At 47.9% G+C, this 25658-nt stretch overlaps 2 protein-coding genes across 16 annotated transcripts in view; one reads left to right on the plus strand and one right to left on the minus strand.

Annotated features, from left to right (window-relative positions):
• Positions 1 to 1506, minus strand: part of Setd3 (SET domain containing 3) — a 72915-nt gene extending 71409 nt beyond the window's left edge. For 5 of the 12 annotated variants that reach the window (NM_001364267.1, NM_001364270.1, NM_001364269.1 and 2 more), the window contains exon 1: positions 1314 to 1402. The gene's annotated coding sequence lies outside the window, so the exon portion shown is untranslated. Of the gene's footprint in view, positions 1 to 1313 lie in introns of all 12 variants that reach the window. The other 7 variants (XM_006516081.4, XM_006516078.4, XR_003950066.1 and 4 more) reach the window with 6 other exon arrangements.
• On the plus strand, positions 1469 to 25520 carry Ccnk (cyclin K). Of its 4 annotated transcripts, none has more exons than XM_006515444.4 (13): positions 1469 to 1717; positions 1899 to 2041; positions 4338 to 4369; positions 8537 to 8783; positions 9340 to 9421; positions 11226 to 11357; positions 15833 to 15938; positions 16503 to 16560; positions 17228 to 17397; positions 17744 to 18012; positions 18500 to 18533; positions 21470 to 21544; positions 24237 to 25519. In XM_006515444.4, exons 4-13 carry the CDS (start codon positions 8587 to 8589, stop codon positions 24860 to 24862), a joined length of 1749 nt encoding a protein of 582 aa, XP_006515507.1. In that variant the 5' UTR covers positions 1469 to 1717; positions 1899 to 2041; positions 4338 to 4369; positions 8537 to 8586; the 3' UTR covers positions 24863 to 25519. The 4 variants fall into 4 exon arrangements, with proteins under 4 accessions (XP_006515507.1, XP_006515506.1, XP_006515508.1 ...); XM_006515443.4 differs by having other exon boundaries at positions 1488 to 1717; positions 1872 to 2041; positions 24237 to 25520; NM_009832.2 differs by lacking the exon at positions 1469 to 1717 and having other exon boundaries at positions 24237 to 25520.
• The last annotated feature ends 138 nt before the right edge of the window (positions 25521 to 25658 follow it).

Here is a 25658-nt window from a genome sequence, read left to right on the forward strand (position 1 = left end):
GCCCTAGAAAAACTCCTTCCCAAATGGCTGGAATTCCACCAAAATATCAATCATGGCGCCCCAGAGACCCATCTATAAAGTGAGCCTCTACAGGTAGGAGCCTACATACACACTGTAGGTTCCAGTGAGTCTAGACAAACTTTTTAACTTGGGGAGGAAATGTCCTTTTATACTGCTGTATTTTAAGGGTGCGTTCACTTAAAACTCCCCAAGACTATCACTGTTTAAAACTCATTTTAAAAACACCCTCAGCATCGCCTTTGAAAGGGAAATGGGAACAGTATCACATATGAAAAACCCACACTTTCAGTGTCCAAGTCTGGTTTTAGTTTTTGTGTGTTTTTTGAAAGGGTCTCCCTATGTAGCTCTGGCAGGCCTGAAACTCCGGATTCCCTGCCTCAGCCTTCCTGGATGCAGTTCTGTTACATCTATCAGTAAAACCTCAATCTTCTAAGGGTCTGCAAAGGCAAGATGGCTGTCAACATCCTGTTCAAATGTGTTTACTTCGGTAACAACACCGTTTTCGTTTAGAAATGGATTACAGCATGTCCCGAGTCATCTTTACGCGTGCACCCCTCCAGAAACGCACCAACGTCCTCTCCCGACACGACGCGGAGGGGGTGAGGCCCCTCGGCAGCCAGTGGCGCACGTCACTAATCAGCTCCTTCTCCAAGAGTGGCAGGCGGGGAGAAGAGGCAGAGTCGCATGCCCAGGCTGCAGCCGCAAGAAGGAAGAGTTGAAAATCGGAATGGCAAACTCCGAGAGCACGGACCGCTTCTCTCTCGCAGCGCGCTCGTCGCGTGTGGACCTCGGCCAGGGGCGCGTGGGAAGAAACCTGACCTATTTTCTACGCCCGCCTTTGCGAGCGGGCAGTGGAGGACAAGGCGCGGGGGCCGGGCTCCCCGTGGGCAACAGAGAGCTGCAGAGGGGCCTCGGCCCCAAGCCGCGTGCGCCTGCCACCGGAGGAAGGAAACCAAGGCTGCAGCCCGCCGCACGCAGTCCCAGCGCCCCGCGCGCACTCCGGGCCCCGGCCGTACCCGAGGGCGGCGCCCAGGCCGCGCCCAGGCCGCGCCCTGAACCTGCCGCCTGCCCCCGTCCCGGTGGAAGAGGGAAGCTGCAGACGCTCGCCAGTCCCCTCAGGGACCGGGCCTGCCGGGCCTCGGAGCCCACAGCCTCCCAGGCCCTGAGAACTCGGTCGCGGCCGAGCACCGGACCTCGGAGTCCGCACGCTCGGCCTCACCTCCTTAAGGAGCGGTGGAACCCCGTCCCCTCAGCCCGCGGGCCGCACGCGGGTGCTTGCCGTCCGCACTCACCTGCCCGCTTCGTCTTCGCGCAGCGGCGGCGCCACACTCCGGCCGGGACCCCACCGTCCGCCTCAACCAACCCCCAGGCGGCGGCGGCGGCGGTGGCGGCGGCGGCCGGACGGGAGGGGCTGGACGGCAGCCAGAGACAGCCCCGCCGCCTAGGCCCAACCCGGCTCCGCCCGCCCCTGGGCCCCGCCCACGGGCCGCCGCCGCCGTTCATTGGCCCGCACCTAACACGCCTCGGCGCGGCTCCGCCCCGCCGCCCATCCGCCCGCCAGCCAGGGTGCTGATCAGCCATTGGACATCAGCAACCGGGGCGGAGCCGTATCCGAAGACTCGATTGGTTAGATCTCGCGCTGTGATTGAACGACGGGAGCCCTGGCTCCGCCTCCGGGCCGAAGTTCCGTTAACAGGTTCGGTTGCTCCCGAACTCCCTTTCGCCAAGGGGGTGGGGCGATGGGAGGGTGTGTGCGAGTGTTTCCCCTCCCCCTACGGGCCGCAGTCCACAAGGCCGCAGGGTAGGCGGAGCGGCGACTGTTGACTTGTTACTTTTTTTCTTTTTTTTAGCTTTACTTTCTTCTAATTGGTTGACAGGCACCTGACTTTCGCCGCCCCCTCCGGCCGCTTCTTAACGTCCCGAGACGCAGGGAAATGACGTAGTTCCCCGACATTCCACCTCCAAGATGGCTGCTGTCAGGAAGGAGAGACGTCGCTGAGGGTTTTGCCTGAGGCGAGGGGTGAGTATCTAGCTGGCCGCGGGCAGCGCCGCCCACCGTCTGCGCTCCTGGTGGTCCGAGGAGGGTATTTTCCAGCTGCCTGGGTTCTACGGAAGAGTCCGGCTTCCCGGATTCCACCGCCCTCCTTGGAATCCCTGATGCACGTTGAAATTAGCAGGCGACGCGGGGTTGGCGGCGAGGGAGCTTCGGGACAGGGTCGGGTCCTCTGGGGTGCGCCGCTAATGCCTGGAACTGGAAGCTGACCTCGCAGAGGAAAGTGGTTGCGGTTTGGGGGATTCCTAGCCGAGGAATAAAAGGGTGGCGGGGCTTACACGCACAGACCCTGCCTCAGACCGACCCGGTCACCCACGGCTTGTGGATCCCTCTGTTAAGTAGGATTGAGGCTTTGGAAAGTGTTCCGTGACTCTTGAACCACGGAACTCAGGTAGGACCAGGAATGAAAAGGGACTTCCTCGATAAGACTCGTTCTTACCCAGACGTCATCCTCTCCTGAGTGCTTGTTTGCCTCGGTGTTAGGGGAACTGATCTTTATTAAGTTGAGAAATAACATGTATATGTTAATCTGAAAACGTTTAAGCAGTTTAACCTGCCTAATGTATTCTTGGTGGTGTTCTTAACTTTGGACTACCAATAAAACACAGCTTTCCATAAGTCACTCAGTGTTTAAAATCAGTTATCACAGACTGGCTGTCTTCCTACGTAACCCTGGCTGGTGTGTAGCTCTCTCTGTAAACTAGGCTGGCCTCCAGCGCAAAGATATCTTCCTGCCTCTGCCTCCAGAATGCTGGACTTAAAATTAAAAAGTCATGTGCCATGAGTCTTAGCTAAAGACTGGCCTTTTAGGTTTTAAAGACAAACCTCACACAGGTGGTATCTTGATATATGTTGTTTAAAGAATAATTGGCCAGCATTTTGCAGTTGTGGGTGTCTTTAACTTTTTTTTTATGAGTGATTCCATGAAAGTGTAGTGATTTCAAGCCTCAATACCTAGAACATTATATGGCACTTAGTAAACTATTGCTGAATGAATGATAATAGTTGAGAAATAGTAATGTTGATAAACATTTTGATTAAAATTGTTAGTGTCAGTTGGGTGGTAGTGGTGGCTCACATCTTTAATTAGAACACTTGGGGTCAGGGGCATGCAGATCTGTCTGAATTGAAGGCCATCCTGGTATACAGATCAAGTTCCAGAACAGCCGAGGCTACATAGAGAAGCAGTGTCCCAGAAACCAAGAGAGAGAGAGAGAAGCTGTTAGTGTTGTCAAAATCTGTTTGCTAAATAATCGATGGCAAGTCAAAAATTGCCCACGATAAATAAAATTGGTTTTAGGTGTTTCCTTTTTTTGTAGGAATTTCTTAAACAATAGCTAGTTAGGTTAAGTCTAATTCGTATTCTTAAGAGCAGATACATTACATAGCATTTATGTTGCAGAGTAATTTCAATGTCACGTAACTGTTGAGAGCTTTTGAGAAGTACTACAAATACAGTTAACGATGGAGGACTGTGATAGAGGCCAATCCCTGTCTAGAATCTTCTTAAAGTATAGATCAGCTATCTCTTTGATGTAAGAACTGATTAATGATCCAACTTCTGATAGAAAAAAGCTAAGTGATACAGATTGCATTCTTGTTGATAAAGGGTAGAACCAGGGCTGGAGAGATGGCTTGGTAGCTAAGAGTACTTGCTGTTCTTTCAGTGCACATGAGTTTTGTTCCTGAACACACATGACAGGCAGTTTCTGAAAACCCGTAATCCCAGCCACAGATAATCCACTCCTCACTACTGGCACCTATATACATGTGATTTACATAGGCACATATAAATGAAAAAAAATCTTTCTAAAAATACATATAAAAAAACAGGACTGGAGAGACAGCTCTGTGGATAAAGCATTTTTTATACAAGCACAAAGACCAGAGTTGAGATCCCTAGCACCCATATAAATAGCTGGACCTCATGGCGCACCTCTAACTGCAGTGCTACAAGGCAGGAGGATCCTATTGCATCACTGGCCGCCCAGCCTACCCTGCTGACCTTTCTCCAGGTTCCGTGAGAAACCCTATCTCAAAAAGTAAGCTTGAGGAAGATGTGCTTATGGCGTCCTCTGGCCTCTGTGTATGCCACGCAAGAGACCACAGCCTCATATGTGCATACACCAGAGTTTATTCCACTATAAATAGAGGGATGCTGAACATAAGGACATTTAGATTTCAAGCCGTATATGTGTCCTAGATAGGATGCAGTTCACTTGATTTTTGTTCATATTACTAACCTAGCCTTGTTGATTGGCAGGTTGATGTTGGCCTGAAGAAAGATCTTCAGAGGTAAGCTATGTGGTTGTAGTCTTGTCCTTATTCTGATTGATATTTGAATCAGAGAAAACGTATCTAAGAACCATGGTTCTTTCTGTTAGAATAATGCGTCAAAAACTAAGACTGTATACTGGGAGCTGGAGAGATGGCTAAGACTGTATACTGGGAGCTGGAGAGATGGCTCAGTGGCTGCTCTTCAGAGGACCCATATTCAATTCTTAGCACCCATATGGTGGCTCACAAATGTCTGTAACTCTAATTGCTGCAGATCTGACACCCACTTGTGGCCTCCAAGGGTACCAGGCATGCACATGGTACACAGACATACAGGCAAACAAAACACCCATCCCCCTCCCCAAGAAGAACTTTCTATGGAATGTAGTCATTAAAAGAGAAAAGGTGCTTGCTTCTCTTGAACAGTATTCAAGTTTGGTTCCTAGCACCCAAACTCAGGTGGCTCACAACCACCTGTCAGCTCCAGCCTCTGGCCTCTACTGGTGCCTGCATATGCTCACACAGAGACACATAGTTTAAAATCTTTAAAAGAATTGTGCTTCTCAGGTTAATAAATGAACACAAAGTATGTAGCAAAAATAAGTAGCATGCTAGGTGACCCTGAGATTTTCTTTTTCTTTGCAGTGCTAAAAGTGTACTCTAGGTCCATGACATACTAAACAACCATTGTACCAATAAGTGACACCCTTAGCTCCACAGTTTAGAGGCAGAGAGAATATGCTCATGCTGGCAAACTGTAGCTTAATAAAAGATGGCCATGCTTACAGACTCAGCTGCTATAAGATGAAGAAGACCTGTCTTGACAAAAGTGCTCTGCAAAGCCTTGTTGCATTTACAGACACAAAGTAGTGTATAGATTGAGGAAACGGAGTGTCTTAGGCAGAGTCAGTCTCTTTGGCTCTATTAACCTGAAATTCTTAGTGATAAATTCTGAGACTAAGAAAGCATGTGACTTGGTTACTACAAAATTTTGAACTGTGACTGGATCATAGCTTCATAGCCAACCAACTCTAACTCAGACACCACCCTCACTCCTCACACATACACAAGTAAACTTTGAAATTAAATTTAAAATATATAATAAAGTAATATAAGATATTTAAAATTTTAAACAAAAAAAGCCAGGTATATGGGGGTGCATACCTATAGTCCCAACACTTGGGAGGCAGAGAGGTAGATCTCTATGAGTTGGAGACTATACTGGTCTGTTCTACATAGTAAGTTTCAAGATAACCAGGGTTGTGTAGAGAGACCCTAGAAGGAAAAAAAAGAGAAAAAATGATGTAAGCTATGGTGGTGGACAGTTGTAATCCCAGCACTTGGAAGGCTGAAACAGGAGGATTGTGTGTCCTGGGCCAGCCTGGGCTTAAGGTGTGGAGCTGCCCCAAGATCCTCTTTTAGGAGCTGCTTCTCCCCCCGCCCCCTTGTCCAGCTTTCCTTTCCTTCCTCCTTAGAGAAAGTGCTTCCTTTCCATGTTGATCAATTTCTCCCACACTCGTCCCTCTCCCTCCCTCTCTCCTTCCTTCCTCCTTCTTTCTCTCCTCCCTCCTCTCCCTCTCTCTCCTCCTCCCTTTTCTTCTCCCTCTCTTCCCCTCCCCCCTTACCCTCCCTTCCCTTGGCTAGTCTGTGAAGTCCTAAAGGCAAAACTAAAGGATCAGGCAACCCTGTGGCTCTCTTTGGGGATGATGCCCAGGAGAGGAATGTGGCAAGCTTGGAGGTAGGCAGTGCCTGGCTGGCAGTGTCTCTCGGCGCCTCACTTCTTGATGGTCACCAGTACTGCGCTCTTCCCTTTGTATGTTGATTCCATTTAAATGGTTTGATGTAAACCACTGCACATACATACAGGTGCTCTTGGCTACTCAAGGATTCCAGTGTAGTGTGAGGAGTCCTGGCCCTTAAGTATTCACCTGACTTAGCGTTGTGTCAGAGAGAGTGCCATGACTACTTGCTTACCTCTGACGGGCACTAAACAAAGCTGGCTTTTGCCTTGTTCACATGTGTTTGTGTTTCAACCAAAGCTTAAGTATGTTGCATAGCACTTCTTCTGAAGTGCTTTGGTTGTGTGTCCCTGTGATTATAATATAGTAAAAATTTCTTGTCCCTAAGAAACAACAGTAATTCTCCCTTATCTCCTCTATATGCAGTCTGCATTTTGAATTTCCCTAAATGTTGAGATTTTCTTTGATAGCTTGATAAAAGCAGCATCTACTCCAGGCTTGCAGGCTGCACTGTTCACTGTGCGCTCTCCTGACATTTGTTTTCTTGTGATAATTTTTAAGGAGCCCAAATCATGTGTCTTATTTTTCCTTTTATACTTTTAGTTTTGTTTTTTTGAGAAAAGATCTCACTATGTAGTCCTAGAACTCACTGTGTAGCCCAGGCTGGCCTCAAATTTACAGAAAACCTCTGCCTCCTGAGTGCTGGCACTAAAGGAGTGAGCCAGTGTGCCTGGCCTTCAAATCGTGTAAAGGCATGGTCAGGTATTGGTACCTGTGAAGGACAAGGATACAACTATACGGCTTCAGTCCTACACCCAATCATACCGTGGATAGCTGCGAGTTCTTAGAGCTCTGCATTTGAGCAGCTATTATCAGTACATGTGGATCTTTTTTTTAAATAAAATAAAATAAAAATATTTTAATAATAATATAAATAATAATAAAAACAAAATAAAATCTTTTTTGTATTTGTATATAAGTGGTCGCCTACATATATGTCTGTACACATGCATTTTGTGCCCAAAGAGACCAAAAGAGTGCTTTGGATACCTGGAACCGGAATTAGGCGATTGTGAACCACTATGTGAGTGCTGGGACTTTAACCCCAGTCCTCTGGAAGAGCTGCTAGTGATCTTACCCACTGAGACAGGTCTCAATCCCTGGTTTTCTTTTTAATGTTTGTGAGTTGTCCTTGTAAATGAGCCTGCCATGAATAATTTTGTGCATATATTTGCATGTTTGGAATGGTGTCTTTAAAGGTTCCTAGGGGTGGAATTGCTAAGTTTCAAAGAGCGAATACATGTGCCCTTCCTCTCTTTGATAGTTGTACCATTCTGTACTCAGACAAGCAGCTTTGGAGACCACTAGCTTCTCCCAGCCTTGCCTGCAGTAAATTGTTAAACTTGGATATCTGCCAGGCCAGGAGGTGAGAAGGGTGTTTGAATAGAATGGTTTCTGGAGTTTTCTTAGCTATGTTGCTAAGTCAGCTGTCAGTCTCACATTAACATGTAAATTATGAAGTCAAGCTGATGTAGTCTCCAGCTGCTAAATTGTTCCTGCTGGGGGAAGGATTAGATTCCCTTTAGAACCATCAGGTGCCAGGAGCAGAATGCTCTGCTCCACATGTGGGCTTTTCCACCAGAAATGAGACCAGCCCTGAAGAAGGTAGGCCTCTAGACTAGACAAGATGGTAGGCCCCTGGCCTGGGCCTGAAACTGGGTTTTTGCCCACTTGACTGCCTGATTCCACCACCTCCTTTGGAACTCTTCTGCAGCCAGGGTAGAAATGTTGCTTCTCGGTCACTTTACAAGGCATTGACTTGTGGTGGCCTTGGGAAACACCTGGCTTCTATTTTCTGTCAACCTAGGGCTGAGTGGGAAAGAAACAAAAAAGATCTAGAGGAGATGTTTCCTCATGGACCACTTTCATTCCACTCCCCACAGGCCAGAGATTTTTGTAGGTGTGAGTTAAATCATCCTGTGACATTCATAAGCAAAAACAAGTACAGTAAAAACTGGGAAGTCTGACCAGGAGGTGTTAATGGTAGAGGTGGGTGGTGTGGGAGCATGACTTAACGTGGGGTCCAGGCTGTCCTCAGAATGGGATGGAAAGCAGCAGCAGAGGCCGCATGTCACCGAGGAAAGGCAGGCAGGGAGTAGAGTGTACTTAAGCTTCCTCCAAAATTGTGTTTCCTTTTGACCCTGTAGACTCCCTGATGTGGAATGCTACCCTCACTTGCTCAGATGAGCTCAGCTTGTCAGTACTGGAGTTGACTGGGATGTGTATCACATGGGCTTGGAGCGGGTACCCTGGGCTTCTAAGGAGCAGTCAGTAGCGTGTAGGGAATGAGTCCTGCATCAGCCGTGCGCTGTGGTTGTGATGATTTATAATTAGCACTGTTAGTAATGCGGCTCCTTTACAATTTTGCATCTTTTCTTTCTCTTAGGATTACAACATTCCAGAGTCCCACTGGGGAAGAACAAGATACTTCAATAAATGAAGGAGAACAAAGAAAACTCAAGCCCTTCAGTCACGTCAGCAAACCTGGACCACACAAAACCATGTTGGTACTGGGATAAGAAGGACCTAGCGCACACACCCTCACAACTTGAAGGACTCGATCCAGCCACTGAGGCCCGGTACCGCCGAGAGGGGGCTCGCTTCATCTTTGATGTGGGCACACGTTTGGGGTTGTATCCTGAATCTCTGGGATTTGTTGTGAATAAACTCCATCACCAAGAATTAGATTAGCTACTGTCGACAAGCATGCAGTCTTCTGTTTGCATTCGCACAGATCGTAAGGTAGAAGTTATCTAATTGGCTATTCAGGGATAGTCCTGTCTGTTGATTTATCATTTAAATGTATATGTTCAGTTATTGACCAATAGCCACCTGGAGAGAAAGCCAGCCCTATTGAGATCAGGGCTCAAGCTGAGGTGGGTGGTGGCAGTGCCCACACCTTTAATCCTAGCACTCAGGAGGCAGATGCAGGCCAGTCTCTTGAGTTTGAAGCCTGGTAGTTTATAGAATGAGTTCCAGGACAGCCAAGGCTACAAGGAGAAACCCTGTCTCAGGGGTGATACAGATCAAGTTTGGCAGTACTCACTCTGACACTAGATATAGGTATCCTAAGATTCCTGTTTACTGGATGGCTGGTTTTGTTGATGTTGTCTGTTTTTGTTGCCTTTCTGAATTAGCTAAGAACATATTTGTAGCCATTTCTAGCTAAAGCCTTAACCAGAACGACAGACACTATGACACCCTGGCAACTGGAATCATTTATTTTCACCGATTTTATATGTTCCATTCCTTCAAACAATTCCCAAGATACGTAAGTAAATTTTGACGTGCTGTTCTGTCCACTTACTGGAGATAATAGCCAGTGGGGCTTTTCTTCTTTTCCAGAAAGTGCTTGCTTTTATGATTTCATTTTGAATTGTGTCGTTTCTAATTAACCTTGTTGAAATCCTTTTTTTGAGGGTCAGCATGGACAACACTCTTATTGTACATTATATAACAATTACTAGGTGGCTGGTTTTTTGATGTCTGGGTTTTTTGGGTTTTTTTTTTTTTTGTTTTTTTGTTTTTGTTTGTTTGTTTTAATTTTGCTTTTCTGAACTAGCTAAGCACATGATTTCTAGCCATTTACATCTATATAGTTTTTTTCTTTCCCAACATAATACTTGAGTTTAAGTAAGGCCATAACTGAGTTGTACAGACAGGGCTGTGATACCCAAGGGGAGTGTTAATTATATCTGGGAAGCAGCCCAGGCAAGGGAGAGAGTGCCAGGAGACAGCTGAGTTCCCAGTGCTCAGGGGCTGAGATGGGCAGAAGCAGAAGGAGGCATAGTGACCAGCCAGGCAGGAACTCCACTCTGCTTGCTAGGAGCACATGCCGTTCTTATGGACGACCCCATTTCCATTCCCAGCACTGTAATTCCAGGTTCAGGAAGTAGGACTCCCTCTTCTGGCCTCAAGGGCACCTGCATGCATGCGTTGTACATACAGACATGCAGGCAAAATACTGATACATGTAAAATAAAAGCCTTTTTTTTAAAGCCCCTGCGCGGAAAGGTGAGCTGAGTCAGACCTTTAATACCTGGGTAAGCCTCGAATACCTGTTTTTCTTGATGGCTTGAAAGGGTCTTTTTTTTTTTTTAAGAATTGTTTATTTTATTTATATAAATAAATACACTGCCACTGTCTTCAGACACAGCAGAAGAGGGCAGTGGATCCCATTATAGATGGTTATGAGCCACCATGTGGTTGCTGGGAATTGAACTTGGGACCTCTGGAAGAGCAGTCAGTGCTCTTAACCGCTGTCTCCAGCCCCAGCCTGTGAGGTTCTTAAGGAGGAGTGTCAGTGTCTTTAGCCAGTGGAAGAGTAACATCCTTTGCAATTGGAATTGTATGACAAGCGTGCTATGTCGATTTAAAGGGACCCAGAAGCAACTGGAAGGACTCTGGCTTGTTCCTTTCTTGCTGTAACAGAAAACTTTAGACTAAGTAATTTATAACAGAGACATAATTCCTCTCAGTGCTGGAAGTGGGAAGTTCAAGGTACTACTAGCCGAAGTGTTTGCTAAGAGCCCATTCTTCATAGGAAATGTGCCTCCTTGCTGCAGGCTCCTCCAGGCCTCTCTTAGAAGGATAGTAGTCCTTCCCTTCTAGGGATTGGTTTCAGTATGTAAATTGGGGAGCAGAGTGGGGGTGTACACATTAGATCACAGCAGGAAGGACAGCAAGTGTAGACTGACAGATTGAACTTGCTGTTTGCAGAGCAGGAGGAGGAAATTGACCCCAGGACATCAGTCCTTTGGCTCTTTTCTTTGTTTTATGGCAGTTATCTTGGAAAAATCACTTTACTTCTTTGTGTTGCAGGCCGGGGGTCACTAGGCGAGTGCTATGCTGATGAAGCACATGCACCCACAACCTGATGGCTGAATTGTAACTGCTTTACAAAGCCACTCATCTTTAGGGATGTACGCGGTCTCAGGCTTTTAGAGTGTTAGGATATTTGCAGTGAACTAAGGATGGGAGACTGAGGTCTGCTAACTGTAAAGGTCAAACAAGACGTTCCTGTGTTGTCCCCGTGGACTCTGCTAACCAGTAAAGAGCATTTATTCTTCCTCTAGGTGACAGGAGCTTGTTGTCTTTTTCTGGCTGGGAAAGTAGAGGAAACGCCAAAAAAGTGTAAAGATATCATCAAAACGGCTCGTAGTTTATTAAATGATGTCCAGTTCGGCCAGTTTGGAGATGACCCAAAGGTAAGAACTGTAGCTTCCTGTCTTCAGATCTTACCACCTGGAGTGCTAGTGAGGGCTCTAGCTACTGTGCCTGCTTGTTCTTGGCTTCCTAAGAGGGAGCCTTACGGAAAAGCCTCCCTGGCTTTGTAAGGCGAGGTCCTCCTGGTGTGCTGGACAGCACTGAGAGAATGGCAGTGCGTCCTTGAATTGAGCCGACTCCAGTTCTCAGCTGTTGTCCCTGGCTCAGGACGCGCACTATTGCACTTGCTTCCTTGTTCATTTTGTATTTGTTTCACATGAGTGCCTGTAGAGGTCGGGAGACAGCTTGAGAGAGTCGGTTCTCTCCATCCATGCTAGAGTACTGGGGTTCAAAGCCAGGTGGTCAGGCTTAGAAGCAGGAACCGTAACCTGCTGAGCCATCTGACCACCCTATGGCTTTGCTTCTTATGAATCTGGAAGGAGCTAGAGAAAGCACCCAAGGAGCTGAAGGGATCTGCAACCCTATAGGTGGAACAACATTATGATCTAACCAGTACCCCGGAGCTCGTGTCTCTAGCTGCATATGTATCAGAAGATGGCCTAGTCGGCCATCACTGGAAAGAGAGGCCCATTGGACATTCAAACTTTATATGCCCCAGTACAGGGAAACGCCAGGGCCAAGAAGTGGGAGTCGGGGGGGCGGGCGTTTGGGGGACTTATGGGGTAGCATTGGAAATGTAAATGAAGAAAATGCCTAATTAATTTTTAAAAAAATTCCATATCCAAAAAAAAAAAAAAAAGAATCTGGAAGGAAGCCGGGCAGCAGTGGTGGCACACGCCTTTAATCCCAGTACTTGGGAGGCAGAGGCAGGCGGATTTCTGAGTTCGAGGCCAGCTAGGGCTACACAGAGAAACCCTGTCCCGAAAAACCAAAAAAAAAAAGAATCTGGCAGGAATCGTGTTTGTGACAATTTCAGCTCTTCACAGACTGGCACTGGTCAAGCTCTTTGTCTTATCTTTTCCTAGCCCTGCCAGTGTCAGTAAATGATGTTACAATAACTATACACTTCTGGGATAAGTGGCAGTTTTCCTCTACCTCCACCCTCACCCTCACCTAGTGCCCCTGTTTAACCCTCGCAGCACTTGCCAATCACCTTCACGACGTTGCCGTTACTTGGAATTACTTTTTCTCAAAGTGTTTTGGTTTTGTTTTTTAATTAGAGTCATGCGTGATCTTAAGGCCCGGGTCTTCCGGCTCCAGCACCTGCAGTGCTGGAATTACAGGCGTGGGCCGCAGTGGCCAGCCAAAGACTTTCCTGTTCTTTACATCAGTTTTAGCCTCACAGCCAAATGGAGAATGTACCAAGAGTTATTACGCTCCCCTTCCGCACAGCATCCAGCTTCTGCTACTGTCGGCATTGACAGAGTGGAACTGCTGTTAGAGTTGACACATCCTCACTACCCGATCTAGTATTCAAGGTTCAAGCAATGGTTATACACTCTGTGGGTTTGGACAACCGTGATAGATATGCATCATAACATGGTACTATATACTTGCTTGATCCTGAAAACCCTCTGTGCTCTGCTGGTTTGGCCTGCCTTCCCTTTTACTGGCTAACAACTATTGACTCTACTGTTGCTCCCATTTTCATAATGACAGAGCAGGAGCCATACAAGTAGCCATTTTAGATTGTTTTCTTTCACTTGGCACTTTGAGTTTAACTTTTTGTTCATTATATAGATTTTTACCAAATAATCATGTAGATAACCTTTTCCCCTCCGAAGCTCAAGTAGGCGTGTGCAGGCAGTGACTGTCTGTCTCCTCAAAGACATTCATAATACTTGTTCAATAAAGGACAAATTAATATTACACGAGAAACTCAAAATCCTCCTTCCAACAAGGCTGGAGTTTCAATGCTTGACACCATTCATGGAGTTTTTTCCAAGTTGTGTGGATTTATTAGGGTTGGGTGAGGGTCAGGTGTGTGCCACAGAGCATGTGCAGAGGCCAGTTACACTCACCCTCACCACTGAGCCATCTCATAGCGACTGTCTTCTCTTTCCCAAAGGAACAAGGACCCCGAACACTCAGCTGCATTTTGTGGTTATGACTTGACACTAATGCTTGTAAGGGTTGTTGCCGTGGGCCATTCTGATCCTGAATTTAGTGTGTGTGTGTGTGTGTGTGTGTGTGTGTGTGTGTGTGTGTGTGTGTGTAGATAGATATAGATATAACCTTGTTTATAATCATTTGAACCTAATTGAAACTTACATTAACAAGCATCAGAAATGCAACTTTATTTTTAAAGAATGTGCCCATGAATAATGTTTTCTCTGTGCATGGTTATCTGGTTTCTACGGAATGAGATTTTATGTCCCTGATTTGACCAGTCATGCCGCCCTCTGCTTCAGCCAAGCCTTGGCCCCAGAGCTTGTGACCCTGTAGCTGAGCTGGGTTAGGGGAGGTGCATGAGCGGCTGTGTTTACAGTTCTGGGCGCCTTAGGGGAGCTCCCTTTACATAAACAACACCTTAAGCAGGAGCAGTGCTGCCAAGTGAGCAGTGCAGCCATGCACCGTCTCCCAGAGGTCACGTGCGAGGGAGAGGCAAAGGGAAGCACCCAGATCAGAAGACGAAGATGTCATGGAAGACATTTTCCCTGGGCACAATTAAAGCAGGTGTTTTGGCAGTGTATGTATTCCAGACAAATGAAAGGGTGAGCTGGGAGACTGTATGAGCTTCCTTTTAACTGGTTTTCCCAGCCATGCTAACTTTTCCCCTATTCAGTAGGATGCTTGTTTCAATCTTTATCTTAAGCACTAGACATAAAACACTTTGCAAAACAGGGTGTTGTCTTTGCTGTAGTAGGTTTTACAATGTACTGGCAGGCTAGATTTTAATCCCAAAATCATTTATCTAATCATGAGCTGTGGTACATTTGAAGATGCTGTGAGAGCAATCTACCCAGAGGCACAGACAAAGCTTCCCCAAAGAATGGTGTTTGCAGGGAAACCTGTAATTACCTCATTGATTGAATATCTGAAACACATAGGGAGAGTGGACCTGGGGCTCTCTGTTAGATTATAGGACCATGGCCTGGAAGCCATTGGCATACTTGGTAAAGATGATTTCTACATTTAGAAGCAGTGCTGATGCTGCTGATAATAGGCATTGATGATGCTAATGGGCAAGAAAAGGAGGTCTTACTCCAGTGTGTAAGTTCCTGTAATATTAGGAAGCTTGCTTGAGAAAACACTGGGAAGCTAGGGTAGAGAATGGCAGGTTTGCCATGTGATGGGGAATCCTGAAAACAAAAGGATCTTCTCGTCCCGTGGCATAGTGCTCCAGGGTGAGAGGCACATACCTGTCTCTTCTCCCCAGAGTTCGTGTAGTTGTGGGCTAGTTAGTGGTGGGAAGTTTCAGCCCTTTACAGAGCCTTTGCATCTGCCAGACAAGCTTCCTCTCACGGTACCTGTAAATGCTAGGCACCATCAGTCAGCTTCAGGAAGTGCCTGTGTGGGGCACTGGCTGAGTAGAGCATGAAGAATGGAGACTGCACAGCAGTAAGACTCTGGAAGAATGAGTCTTGTAGAAAGCAGAACACCTGAAACCCTTCAAAGCTGAAAATACTTGAGCAGAATGTTCACAGCAAATTCTTTAATGTTAGAAGAGCCTCCTGGAACTCTCCCTTGGATAGTGACACAACAGGAGAAAGCTTGGTGAACAAAGGAAGAGTTAAGGTGGCATTTCACATAGATCCCTAGTCAGCCTATTTAGGAATGACTGAGTCTTGGAAATGAGAAAGCCTGTGCGCACAGTGTAGCTCCTGAGGTGTGAAACCACTTGTTTCCTCTCATGCTGGCATCCAGTGGAAAGTCCTGGGGGGTTGCGTTTTTTTAATGATCTATGGCCGAGCTGTCAGAGAGGATCACACCTACAATGGGAGCCTGATGGAAGAGATAAACGTTTGAGACCAGCCTGGCTACATAGTGAGAGCCAGGTCAGCCTGAGCTGGAGTGAGACCCTGCCTCAAACTTTCCAAATAAAAGTGCTGCTTATTGTGCAAGTTTAGGGATCTAAACTCACCCCCTAAAACCTGTATAAACCTATATAAACCTATATAAACCTGTATAAACCTGTATAAACGTGGGTACACAGAACCAGAGCCATGTGCTTGTCCTCTGACCTCCAAACTGACATACACTTGAGGACACAGACTCAAGTCATGTGTACACAAACACGTACTCGATAAATGTAAGGGGCTGGTTTTCAAAGGTGACTTATGTATTTACCATAATAATGCCTCTAAAGGGTTTTTCTGCTTGCTTTTTTTTTAAGGTTGTCTCTGACTAGTTTGTGTAGCTGTTTCTGGGCGGTTTAGATTACTACTGTGTGCTCATGTAACAGACTGAATGGAGGTGGGAAGGAGCAAAGGACATCTGCTAAAGTAGAACTAAGAAAGCAGGCAGAGAGAGACCTGTGTTCATGTTCAGTTCTTCCAACACTTGCTCTTCACAGGAAGAAGTCATGGTGTTGGAGAGGATCTTACTGCAGACCATAAAGTTTGACTTACAAGTAGAGCATCCGTACCAGTTCCTGCTCAAATATGCAAAGCAGCTCAAAGGTAATGAGGCAGGGGTAGGAGGGATTACACTGTTGTTTGTAGTGCTGGGGATGGAAGAAGCCAGGACTTTTTCCTTTGTCTAGCAAGTGCTCTGCCTCTGAGAGCCACATCCCAATTGTTCCATAAAAACTTGCCATTCTAGAAGCCAGTCTTTTCATATGACAGAACTTGGATTGTGTTTCTCAAAAGAGGAAAACAGTTCTGTGTATTGTGTGCCCAGGCCATGGCTCACTTCCACAGTGCAGCAATGGAGCTGTTACCGCTTTTCCTTTATGCAGAAGCAGGTTCTGTCATCCTGTTGCCAAGTGATAGAAGACAGGGAAATGAGTCAGGATTTTAAATAGACTAATAAAATTAGCCTTGGAGCCACGTTTCCCATAAATGGTGGTTCAGTGTAGGCCATGTAAAGAGTGCCAAGAGGTAGGATGTGAGCCTCTGCGTGGCGTTTGACGTCATTTTCTATACAAAAACTCTTTGCTCTGCAGGTTTTAGTAACTACTTCTCACTTGTGAATTTTTTTTCCACTATTTCCATTAATTTGCCCTCCCCCACCCCCATTTCTAGGTGATAAAAACAAAATTCAGAAGTTGGTTCAAATGGCATGGACATTTGTAAATGACAGGTATGTTCAGATGTTGCTTGAATTGATGTTTTAAATGACTCACATGTATATGGACAATTTAGTCCAAACCTCTCATCTCTAAGGAGAAAAAACCGATTTGCCCAGAGCTGACTCCAGGTCATCTGCTTTTCCACATGGGTTTTCTCTTCTGTTGCTTTCATGTGATGTGAGGGGGAAATGAAGACTGTAATGAGCAGACGCTGGACGGCTCAGGGCCGTTTGTTTCTTGTGATGATTTCAGAGCTTTAAATGTCCTTAGTGAGCCAGTGACAGGAGTTGCTCACAGTTGTACTCCATGGGCTGCAGAGAAGCATCGCAGTCTGACTTATAGATGGCTTGAGCAACCATGCGGGCTCATCTGCAGACAGCACTGTCTGGGTTCTCCGCAGTTAGAAAGAGGACACAGCACGCTCTGCTCTGTCACATTGTGCAGCAGGTTCTGAAATGTGTGCAGTTCTGTCTTTTAAAAGCAAGTCAGTAACCGTGGCTTACAGCAGCTCATTTGAGCACTTAAAAACTTCCTTTTTTAATATGTAATATGTTTGGTTCTTGTAGATAATTAAGCAAACTGACTAGTTGCTAAATGTGACATCTAATTTCTGTGTATTGTTTTGGTCATGAATGTTAGCTATTACAATACAGTCATTTTCTTTTCCTGTTGATCCAGTCTCTGCACCACCCTGTCACTGCAGTGGGAACCAGAGATCATAGCTGTCGCAGTAATGTATCTTGCGGGACGTTTGTGCAAATTTGAAATACAAGAGTGGACCTCCAAACCCATGTATAGGAGATGGTGGGAGCAGTTCGTTCAAGATGTCCCTGTTGACGTTCTGGAAGGTACCTGGTGTGCCGAGCTTCCTTTTAAGAATGTTGGTGTTTAGTTGATTTTCCCTGTGGAAAGTCTTAAGAGTGAACTTTCCCAGAGCAGCTGCTGTCTTGATTTTTCAGTAGCATCTTAATCTAATATGATTTTCCTTTGTCTGCTCATGGAGCTTACTGAACTGAAAATAGAGCCCAGCTTTATTCACAGCAAAAATGGGGTGAATGTTCAAAATGTTAAAAGTTCAAAATTCAATTGCTGTCGATTAGTTTTTGGAAGACTCAGAGGTGGTTATTTTCTTCATTAGGTAAAATTTGGTTTAAAATGTTGATTTGTGGTAAATGTCGTGTTGCTGTCATTTAGACATCTGCCACCAAATCCTGGACCTTTACTCACAAGGGAAACAACAGATGCCTCATCACACCCCTCATCAGCTGCAGCAGCCCCCATCTCTTCAGCCTACACCACAAGTGCCCCAGGGGCCACAGTCCCAACCATCTCAAGGCTCAGAAGCAGCCCAGCCTCCACAGAAGGACTCGCAGCAGTCAGCCCAGCAGCAACAGCAGCAAGCACAACAGCCCAAGAAACCATCCCCTCAGCCCAGTCCTCCCCGACAGGCCAAGCGCGCCGTGGTGAGTGAGTGCCTTACATTTGGTAGCATTGCACTTCGATGCTAGCACTATGTTAAGGGCGTGTATGGACACCCAAAGTAAGAGGTAAACCCACGAAAGTTTAGTCAGACTGCATCCAGGAGCCAGGAAGTTAGCTAGGAGGACAGTGCCCTTCTGCTGCAGCCCCCCACCTCTCTCACCACAGTGGTCTCTGACCCCTGTTGGGACCGGGTCTTGTGCATTTCCCGGAGTCCTTGTAGAGATGGTGATGGAGCACCATCTTCTGCACCGTAGCAGTCTGAGCCGGGGAGGAAGCCATTTGTTCCAGAGCTCCCAGGCTTCACATGCACGGAGGGCCTGAAGGCTCGGAGAAGATGGGAGGGAGCAGAAGTGACCTCCTAGGAGCCACGGTGTGCCTTTTGTAGGGTGTCACGCTCTGACGCTGTCACTGTCTCCTTCACCCATGCCCGCCCAGTTCCCCTTACAGCTGTGCTTTCTTTCGTAACAGGTGGTTTCTCCCAAGGAAGAGAACAAAGCTACAGGTAAGCGGGTCTTCAACTTTACCTGGCTCTGCAAACTTTCAGATGCAGATCAGCCTTAACTTCAGAGCCCATGACTACCTTTTGTCTGCCAGCAAGGCTGCCGTTGTCTCTGCTCCTCACCAGACTGCCTATTTTTAGATTGTATTTTGACAAAAGGTGTCAGTAAATTGAGACATTCCTGGCAGTAAAAATGTGTGCTTAGAAATACCTGTGCATGTGTAGTCATGAGGGGACTTTTGCAAGGCTGTTTATCGGGAGAGATAAATGAAGTCCATCCCAGAAGACAAGCATGAAGGGCCAGAGACTCGCCTGTGGGCAGCCAGAGAGCATAAGTTGCTGCCTCACATCTTAGCTACTTAAGAATGCCAAAGCACTTTTTAATGTTGGTGGGTTTTGTTTTTTCACAAGTTTCTTAATATGCTTTAATACTGGGAATAAGCAGGAAGTAGAATTTGAAGGACTCCAGAACAGGAAATGAGAACCATCCATTTGCCTGTGTCGGTCTCCTGAGCTCTAGAAAGTCACAGTGCATCTTCACTTGTTTCTGTTGCTTATTTGAAGGTCCCACTGAATTATTCATAAAACTGTCGTGTGATTTTTCTTAGCCTGTCTGGGAGAATGTTGCATTCAGTATGGGTGAATGAACTTTGGCTTGAGTAGCAGGCATTGAGTGTATAGGAGCAGTGTGGGCTGTGATCCATGTCACGTAGGGTTTGTAGTCAAGATGAGCAGGTGTGGTTCTGTGAGACAGAGAAGCTGCCCCACAGTGACCTTGAAGGAAGAACCTGCCCTTGAGCAGCCAGAGCACTGAGATGGAAAGATACGGAGAGCAAAGAACAGAGAGTAGGGCCAGACAGGCAGTGGGGTCTCATTAGTGTAGAAGGATGTTCTCTCACAAAGGGTTCACAGTATGGGTTTGTGGTCCTAAGATGGGTCAGAGACTAGGTCACATGGAGAATTGGACTGTGTATAATTTTTGGCAGCTGTTGATGGCTTTCGTGCAGGTAAATGACAAAATGAGCTTATTTGCAGTCAGGTTCCTGACAGTAGAATACTGACTGGGATAAATGGTTAGGGATGGAAAGTTGCTGGACACCTTGGCAGTGGCCATCAGGCCAGATGCTCTATAGATGTGGGAGCTCCCTGTGCTATACAGCTTGTCACAAGAGGCCAGGCCAGCCCTTGGCCTGTATCCTAGGGACTGTGCACAGAATCACCAGATTCTCCAGGCTTTTGTTGGTTACTTCTGCTTTTGCTTTTTGTTTTGTTTTGAGACAGGATCTCACTAGGTAGCTCTACCTGGCCTGGAACTCACTATGTAGACCAGGCTAGCCTAGATCTCAGAGGTCTACCCACCTCTGCCTCCCAAGTGCGGGAAGAGAGAATATAGAGTTGTGCATAAGATTTTATATTGAGTACATGTTGAAATAGTGTTGGTGTGTTGTGTTAAATGAGATAGTATAGCCTGCACATTTGCCCTTGACGGCTAGAAACGCAGCTGTGCAGCAGCTGTCGTTGGAGACAGCTTTAGTTGTCCTGACTGTGGGAAGAGGAAGGTGGGAATGATGCCAGATAACAGAGTTGGGGAGATGAGATCAAGAAAGACACTGACTTTGAGGGTCCAGGGGTGCAGTGTGTAGTTGGGGCTGTGGTTCTAGGAGAGAGCTGGGGCCTGGAAGTGTAGTTATTTGTGCCAGCTGAGCCCTTTATCCCAGCCCTCTGAAGGTGGTGTCTGGAGGGCTCTGAGCTCAAGGCCATCCTGGGCTACATAGTGATACCGCGTCTAAAGCTAAGGAAACCGTGCGCCTGTACCACAGAGAGTCCTGGGCGGAGGAGGGAAAGGATGGGGTGAAGGGCTATCTGGGCCTGAATTTAGCCAGTGTTGGAGACCTGTGAAAGTGTGAGAAGGAAACCAGGAGAAGGGCCAGAGCCATGCTGCTCTAAGGATGCAGGACAGAAACAAACAGGGTGGAGCTCAAGGTCAGCCATGAGCTGCCTGCCTGCTTAAGGTCTGGGGACTGCCCTTCCTGTGGGAATGGTGGGACGGCATCTGCTGGGCCGCTGTCTGCACCTGCATTGGTGCTACCCAACCTGCGAGTTCTTCCCTCTACTCCCGTGCCTCCAGATCTCCTCGTCCAGTTAATGCACTGCTAACAGACTGCCAGCTGGAAATAAGGATTGTCTTGTAAGCACCAGGGGGCTGCTGACATGGTACTGCAGTACAGGGCTTGTCTGCATTCTGAGCCCCACTGCCCATCCAAGTGGTGAAGGACTTGTGACAGAGTGGCTGTATGCTGACAAAGCAGTTGGCTGACCTTGGCTGTTGACGAGGTGTTGGAGCTGTGCTGTAACTCTTTTGTTTTGTTGTTTTGGGGTTTTTTTGGTTTGTTTTGTTTTTTAATTAGATATTTTCTTTACTTTCTTTTCAAATTTTATCCCCTTTGCTCATTTCCCCTTCAAAAAGCCCCCTATCCCAACCCCTCTTCCCCTGCTCACCAACACACCCACTCCCGCTTCCTGGCCCTGACATTCCCCTATACTGGGGCATCAAGCCTTCACAAGACCAGGGGCCTCTCCTCTCACTGATATCCCACAAGGCCATCCTCTGCTATATATGCGGCTAGAGCCATGCGTCCCTCCATGTGTACTTTTTGGTTGGTGGTTTAGTCCCTGGGAGCTCTGGGGGGTCTGGTTGGTTCATATTGTTGTCCCTCCTATGGGGCTGTAAAACCCTTCAGCTCCTTGGGTCCTTTCTCTAGCTCCTCCATTGGGACCCTGTGCTCAGTGTGCTGTAACTCTTACAGGATGAGAGCGACCGTGGTGGCTCTGCTCCTCTTCTCCTGCGATGACTTGCTCATGTCTGTTCTTTTCTCCAAAGAACTGCTGTATGGTTCAGTTATTTGATTATAAGTGACTTTAATCCCCTTTCCTTTTAGAACCACCACCACCACCTAAAATTCCCAAACTTGAGGCTACTCACCCACCATTGCCTCCAGCACACCCACCTCCAGGTATGTGCCTGCTGACACTGTTTGCCAGGGCCTTTGGGGCTGTCTACTGCAGGGATGACTGGAGGCTTCTGCAGAGTGCTGTAGCAAGGAGCCTTAGAAACTGCTAGTGTCACAGACTAGGAATGCGTAGATGGAGTAAAGCTGCCGGGTCAGCACACCCTGACCAGCTGCATCCAGAAATACTGACTTGCATGGGGTGAATGAACTTTGGAGAAACACTGGCAGCTGAGAAGTGCTTATCCAGACCTGAACAGAGTTGCTCTTAGGCTGCAGCCTCTCACCTGCTTCCTGTTGGCAGGATGTCTTTATGGTGTGTCATGAAGAGTGGGCAATTGTTCAGAGTCCCTGGAGGGTAATGTAAAGTGTATAGAGTTCTCAGCAGTACATGACACTGGGAGACTTCCCAGACAGCTTTCTTTGCTGTCTTCCTCTTCAGACACCGGCTCAGGAGAGCTGAGGTGTTGAGGGCCCTGACTCTCTGACAGTTGGGTGGACTGACAGGTGGTTGGTGCGCATGACTAGTTCCAGCTCTGGAGAGCATCCCTGTAGCAAACAGCTTCTGAGTAGCTTTGTTTGTCCACATACAGTCACAGAAGCTTGAGTTCTGTGAAGATAGAAGTAATGTGTTCTACGTGGAGCACAATCCCAAGTCCCCAGTTTAAAAGGCACAGCATCTCAGAGTGGTCCACAGTGCTGTGCTTGGCTTGGGTGGGATGTGGCACATGTAGGGAGCCCTAAAAAGTCAACAAGTTGTTCCTGCCTGTGCTCAGAAGCTACTATAGGTACCTCAGGTTTTGTCCCTGCCCTGTAGAACACAAGAATCCCTGCTCAGTTGGCTGCAGAACAGCCCAGGGCATAGGCAGTACCAGATCAGCCCAGAAGGGCCTGGTTTGAGAAAGTGTTGCCTGGCAACCATTGCTCTTCTGTAGGAAGATGTGGTAGCAAAGAGATGAGTGAGCTAGGCTGTGGGTTCTTCCTCAGACAGGGTCCCTGGGATTCTGTGGGAGTTGTCTTTTTAAGATTAGAGGATTCGTCAGTGGTAGAGAGAAGCAGAGTGCTATGACCTAAAGAAACACTAAAGTCAACTGTTGGGCTTAAGGGACATTGGGGACCTTGTGTGGCAGCAGCAGACACAGAGGTGAGACACCTGCCCCAGCACAGTACAAGGGCAAATACTCTGGGAACTGGATGAGCAGATCTAAGGATTATGGAAACTCAGGGGTGTGGGTGGGTGGGTGGGTGGGTTGGTTGGTTGGTTTTTTGTTTTCTTGCAATGTAGCCTAGGCTTGTCTTGAATCATTATCCTCCTTTGTCAGTTTCTCAGATTCTTGGGGTCACAGGTAGGCACCTCCTATCCAGGCACCTGATCCAGGAGTCATTTTCTTAAAGCTGGATAAGCATATTTACAGCCCAGGTGGTCGAGGAGTGACACAGAGCACTTGAAGGGTTATGCTTTGATGCATATGTCTCACTTAGCTCTGGGACCAGCGGGCATTTGTCTGCCCCAGACTTGAAGCAGATTCTTTGCAGGTGCATCTGACCATCTGTTGGGGGAGAAGGGTGGGTCGAGGCCCTCTGGCAGGTCTGTTGCCAAGCCAAAATTCAGTTTGCCTTGCACTTGGTGAGAACAAGGTATAGCAGGCATCATTTCTAGGCCATGTGAAAAGCAATGGTGTGGCTGCTCTCTAGTGCTTGGGCAGGTCCCTTCACTGTCCATGGCCCACCTGCCCAGTTAGGATCCAGCAGCAGTCTTTCACACAGGGCTCCTTGAGGAGCTAGCAATGCTCTTCACTACCTCCCTTTCCTTTAGGAAGCATCTGTAGCGAGCAGGTTTGCTCCTGTGATTGGTGTTCCTTTGGAACAGCCTTGTGACAGGACACTTTATGTGTAAGGTGCTTTGCTTGCTTGTGTGTCTGTGCAGCACAACAAGCCTGGTTCCCACTGGATGTGCTGGGACCTGGATCCTCTGCTAGAGCAACGAGGGCTCCTTAACCCCTGAGCCGTTTCTCCAGCCCAGGACACAGTGTTTGAGTGCATGTGTGATAGTGGTTAGGGGTAGGGGGTTCACAAGCCAAAGCCTACAATGAGGTTTGGGGGAAGTAGAACCTATGGTTACGAGCCATGGGCAGATCTGCGGTCTGTTGTGGACACAGGCCTCAGGAGTGCTGCTGCTCCTCCCTTGCATCTGAAACGACAGTGGGCTGGATCTTCCTCCTTTTAGTAAAATAGACAGAAAGGCCACATTTGTGGAGTGCTGGTTTCTATTTGACTTTTGTCATCTCTCTCATGTGACAGGCTCAGGCTTTGGGAGTGGAGACTGGTCAAAAGCCCCACCTGTTTGTGCTAGGAGAGGTGAACTGGGACGAGCCTGCTTGTGCTTTGTATTCAGTCGTTGGGGAGAGAGGACCCAGCCTCACGGGGGACAGTATAAAAGGCCTGTTGGATGGGTCACAGGCAGGAACTAATGGCCTCTAGACTTATTGGGCCACAGAGGTGGTAGCCATTGCTCACTCTACTATAACATGGCCTTGGGAGGCAGCAGCACTTCATCCAGTGCCCATGAATACTTAGCCTCCCGGGAGTACCTAAAAGCTGCTTGGTCCTCTTGGTACCAGAGCTTCCTACTCCAAAACAGTTGGGCTAGCAGCTGTATCATTCATCTGGCTGAGCACTGACATCTCTTTTTCTACAGACCGGAAGCCTCCCCTCGCCCCTGCCTTAGGTGAGGCTGAAGCAACTGGTCCTGTGGAAACAAGTGATCTCCCCAAAGTCCAGATTCCCCCTCCAGCCCACCCGGCCCCTGTGCACCAGCCCCCACCATTGCCACATCGGCCACCACCCCCGCCACCCTCCAGCTACATGACGGGGATGTCCACCACCAGCTCCTACATGTCAGGAGAGGGCTATCAGAGCCTGCAGTCCATGATGAAGACGGAGGGCCCCTCCTATGGTGCCCTGCCCCCAGCCTACGGCCCACCTGCTCACCTAACCTACCACCCCCATGTCTATCCCCCCAACCCACCTCCACCTCCTGTTCCTCCACCCCCAGCCTCCTTTCCCCCACCCACCATTCCTCCCCCTACCCCAGGCTACCCTCCCCCTCCCCCTACCTACAACCCCAATTTCCCACCCCCACCCCCACGCCTGCCCCCAACTCATGCAGTCCCTCCTCACCCTCCTCCAGGCTTGGGTTTGCCACCAGCCAGCTACCCACCTCCAGCTGTCCCCCCTGGGGGACAGCCCCCTGTTCCCCCACCCATCCCCCCACCTGGTATGCCACCTGTTGGGGGGCTAGGGCGGGCGGCCTGGATGAGATAACGGGGCGCCCCCCCCTTTGTTTTAAGAATTGTTTTCCAACCAACTTGAAGAATAGACTGAGGGGGCGGCAGCAGGGCGCCTTGTATATGCTAGACAGTTGCAGTGTGGGAGGGCTGGGCCCTGGCATGAACTGTGTGCCCTGGGCAGTGCCTGCTGTGGTGTGATCACATCCAGTCCCCGCTGCCGTCTGTGTCCTGCACGGGGCTACTTTAATACTAGTGAAGATGTTAAGTAGCCACATTGGCTCAGTTAATAGCTTCAGTAAGGAGTGACTAACCCTCTAGAAATCAGTGCCTAATTTTCCTGAGAACTAACTTTTGGTATCCATGTCCTCCTGTCTGCAGTCTGGCTGTTGTTCTTCCATTCTGTGGCTTCTCTCTGTGGCCCCTAGTAGGTGAGGTGACTCCCCACTTAGCTTGTAACTCTGTCCTCTATTGTCATCTGGGGGGCTGCCTTGACGGGTGGCTGTCTCCTTCCCTCCATGGAGAAAGGAGGTGTGTACTTGGAAAACAATGTATGTTTACATCTCTTTGCAAAGTCTTGTACATAGAGAGATATTTTTTAAGCGTGAATGTAACAACATACTGTGAATTCCATCTTGGTTACAAATGAGAATCCTTCAGTCAGTTGCCCGAATAAAATCAGTTCTGAAACTACCGTTTATGTGTGAGTACAGCCTCTCTCTCTACCTCAGTTGATCTGTCCCACGGCCTGTGCCTCCTTTGGAGGACCTGGTGTTCTGGGCTACATGAGCTTCTAGAGCTTCTATCAGGCTTAGGACCCTCATGTTCCTGAC

Source organism: Mus musculus, chromosome 12 (genome assembly GCF_000001635.26).
Source record: "Mus musculus strain C57BL/6J chromosome 12, GRCm38.p6 C57BL/6J".
Classification (NCBI taxonomy): Eukaryota; Metazoa; Chordata; class Mammalia; order Rodentia; family Muridae; genus Mus; species Mus musculus.

What these genes read in the sequence shown, in the direction of transcription:
- Ccnk (XM_006515444.4), top strand. Translation starts at nt 8,587, where the DNA reads ATGAAGGAGAACAAAGAAAACTCAAGCCCTTCAGTCACGTCAGCAAAC. An exon ending in TCAAACAATTCCCAAGATAC is followed by an intron (nt 9,422 to 11,225) that starts GTAAGTAAATTT and finishes TTCTTCCTCTAG; the next exon opens with GTGACAGGAGCTTGTTGTCT. An exon ending in GGAAGAGAACAAAGCTACAG is followed by an intron (nt 18,534 to 21,469) that starts GTAAGCGGGTCT and finishes CTTTCCTTTTAG; the next exon opens with AACCACCACCACCACCTAAA.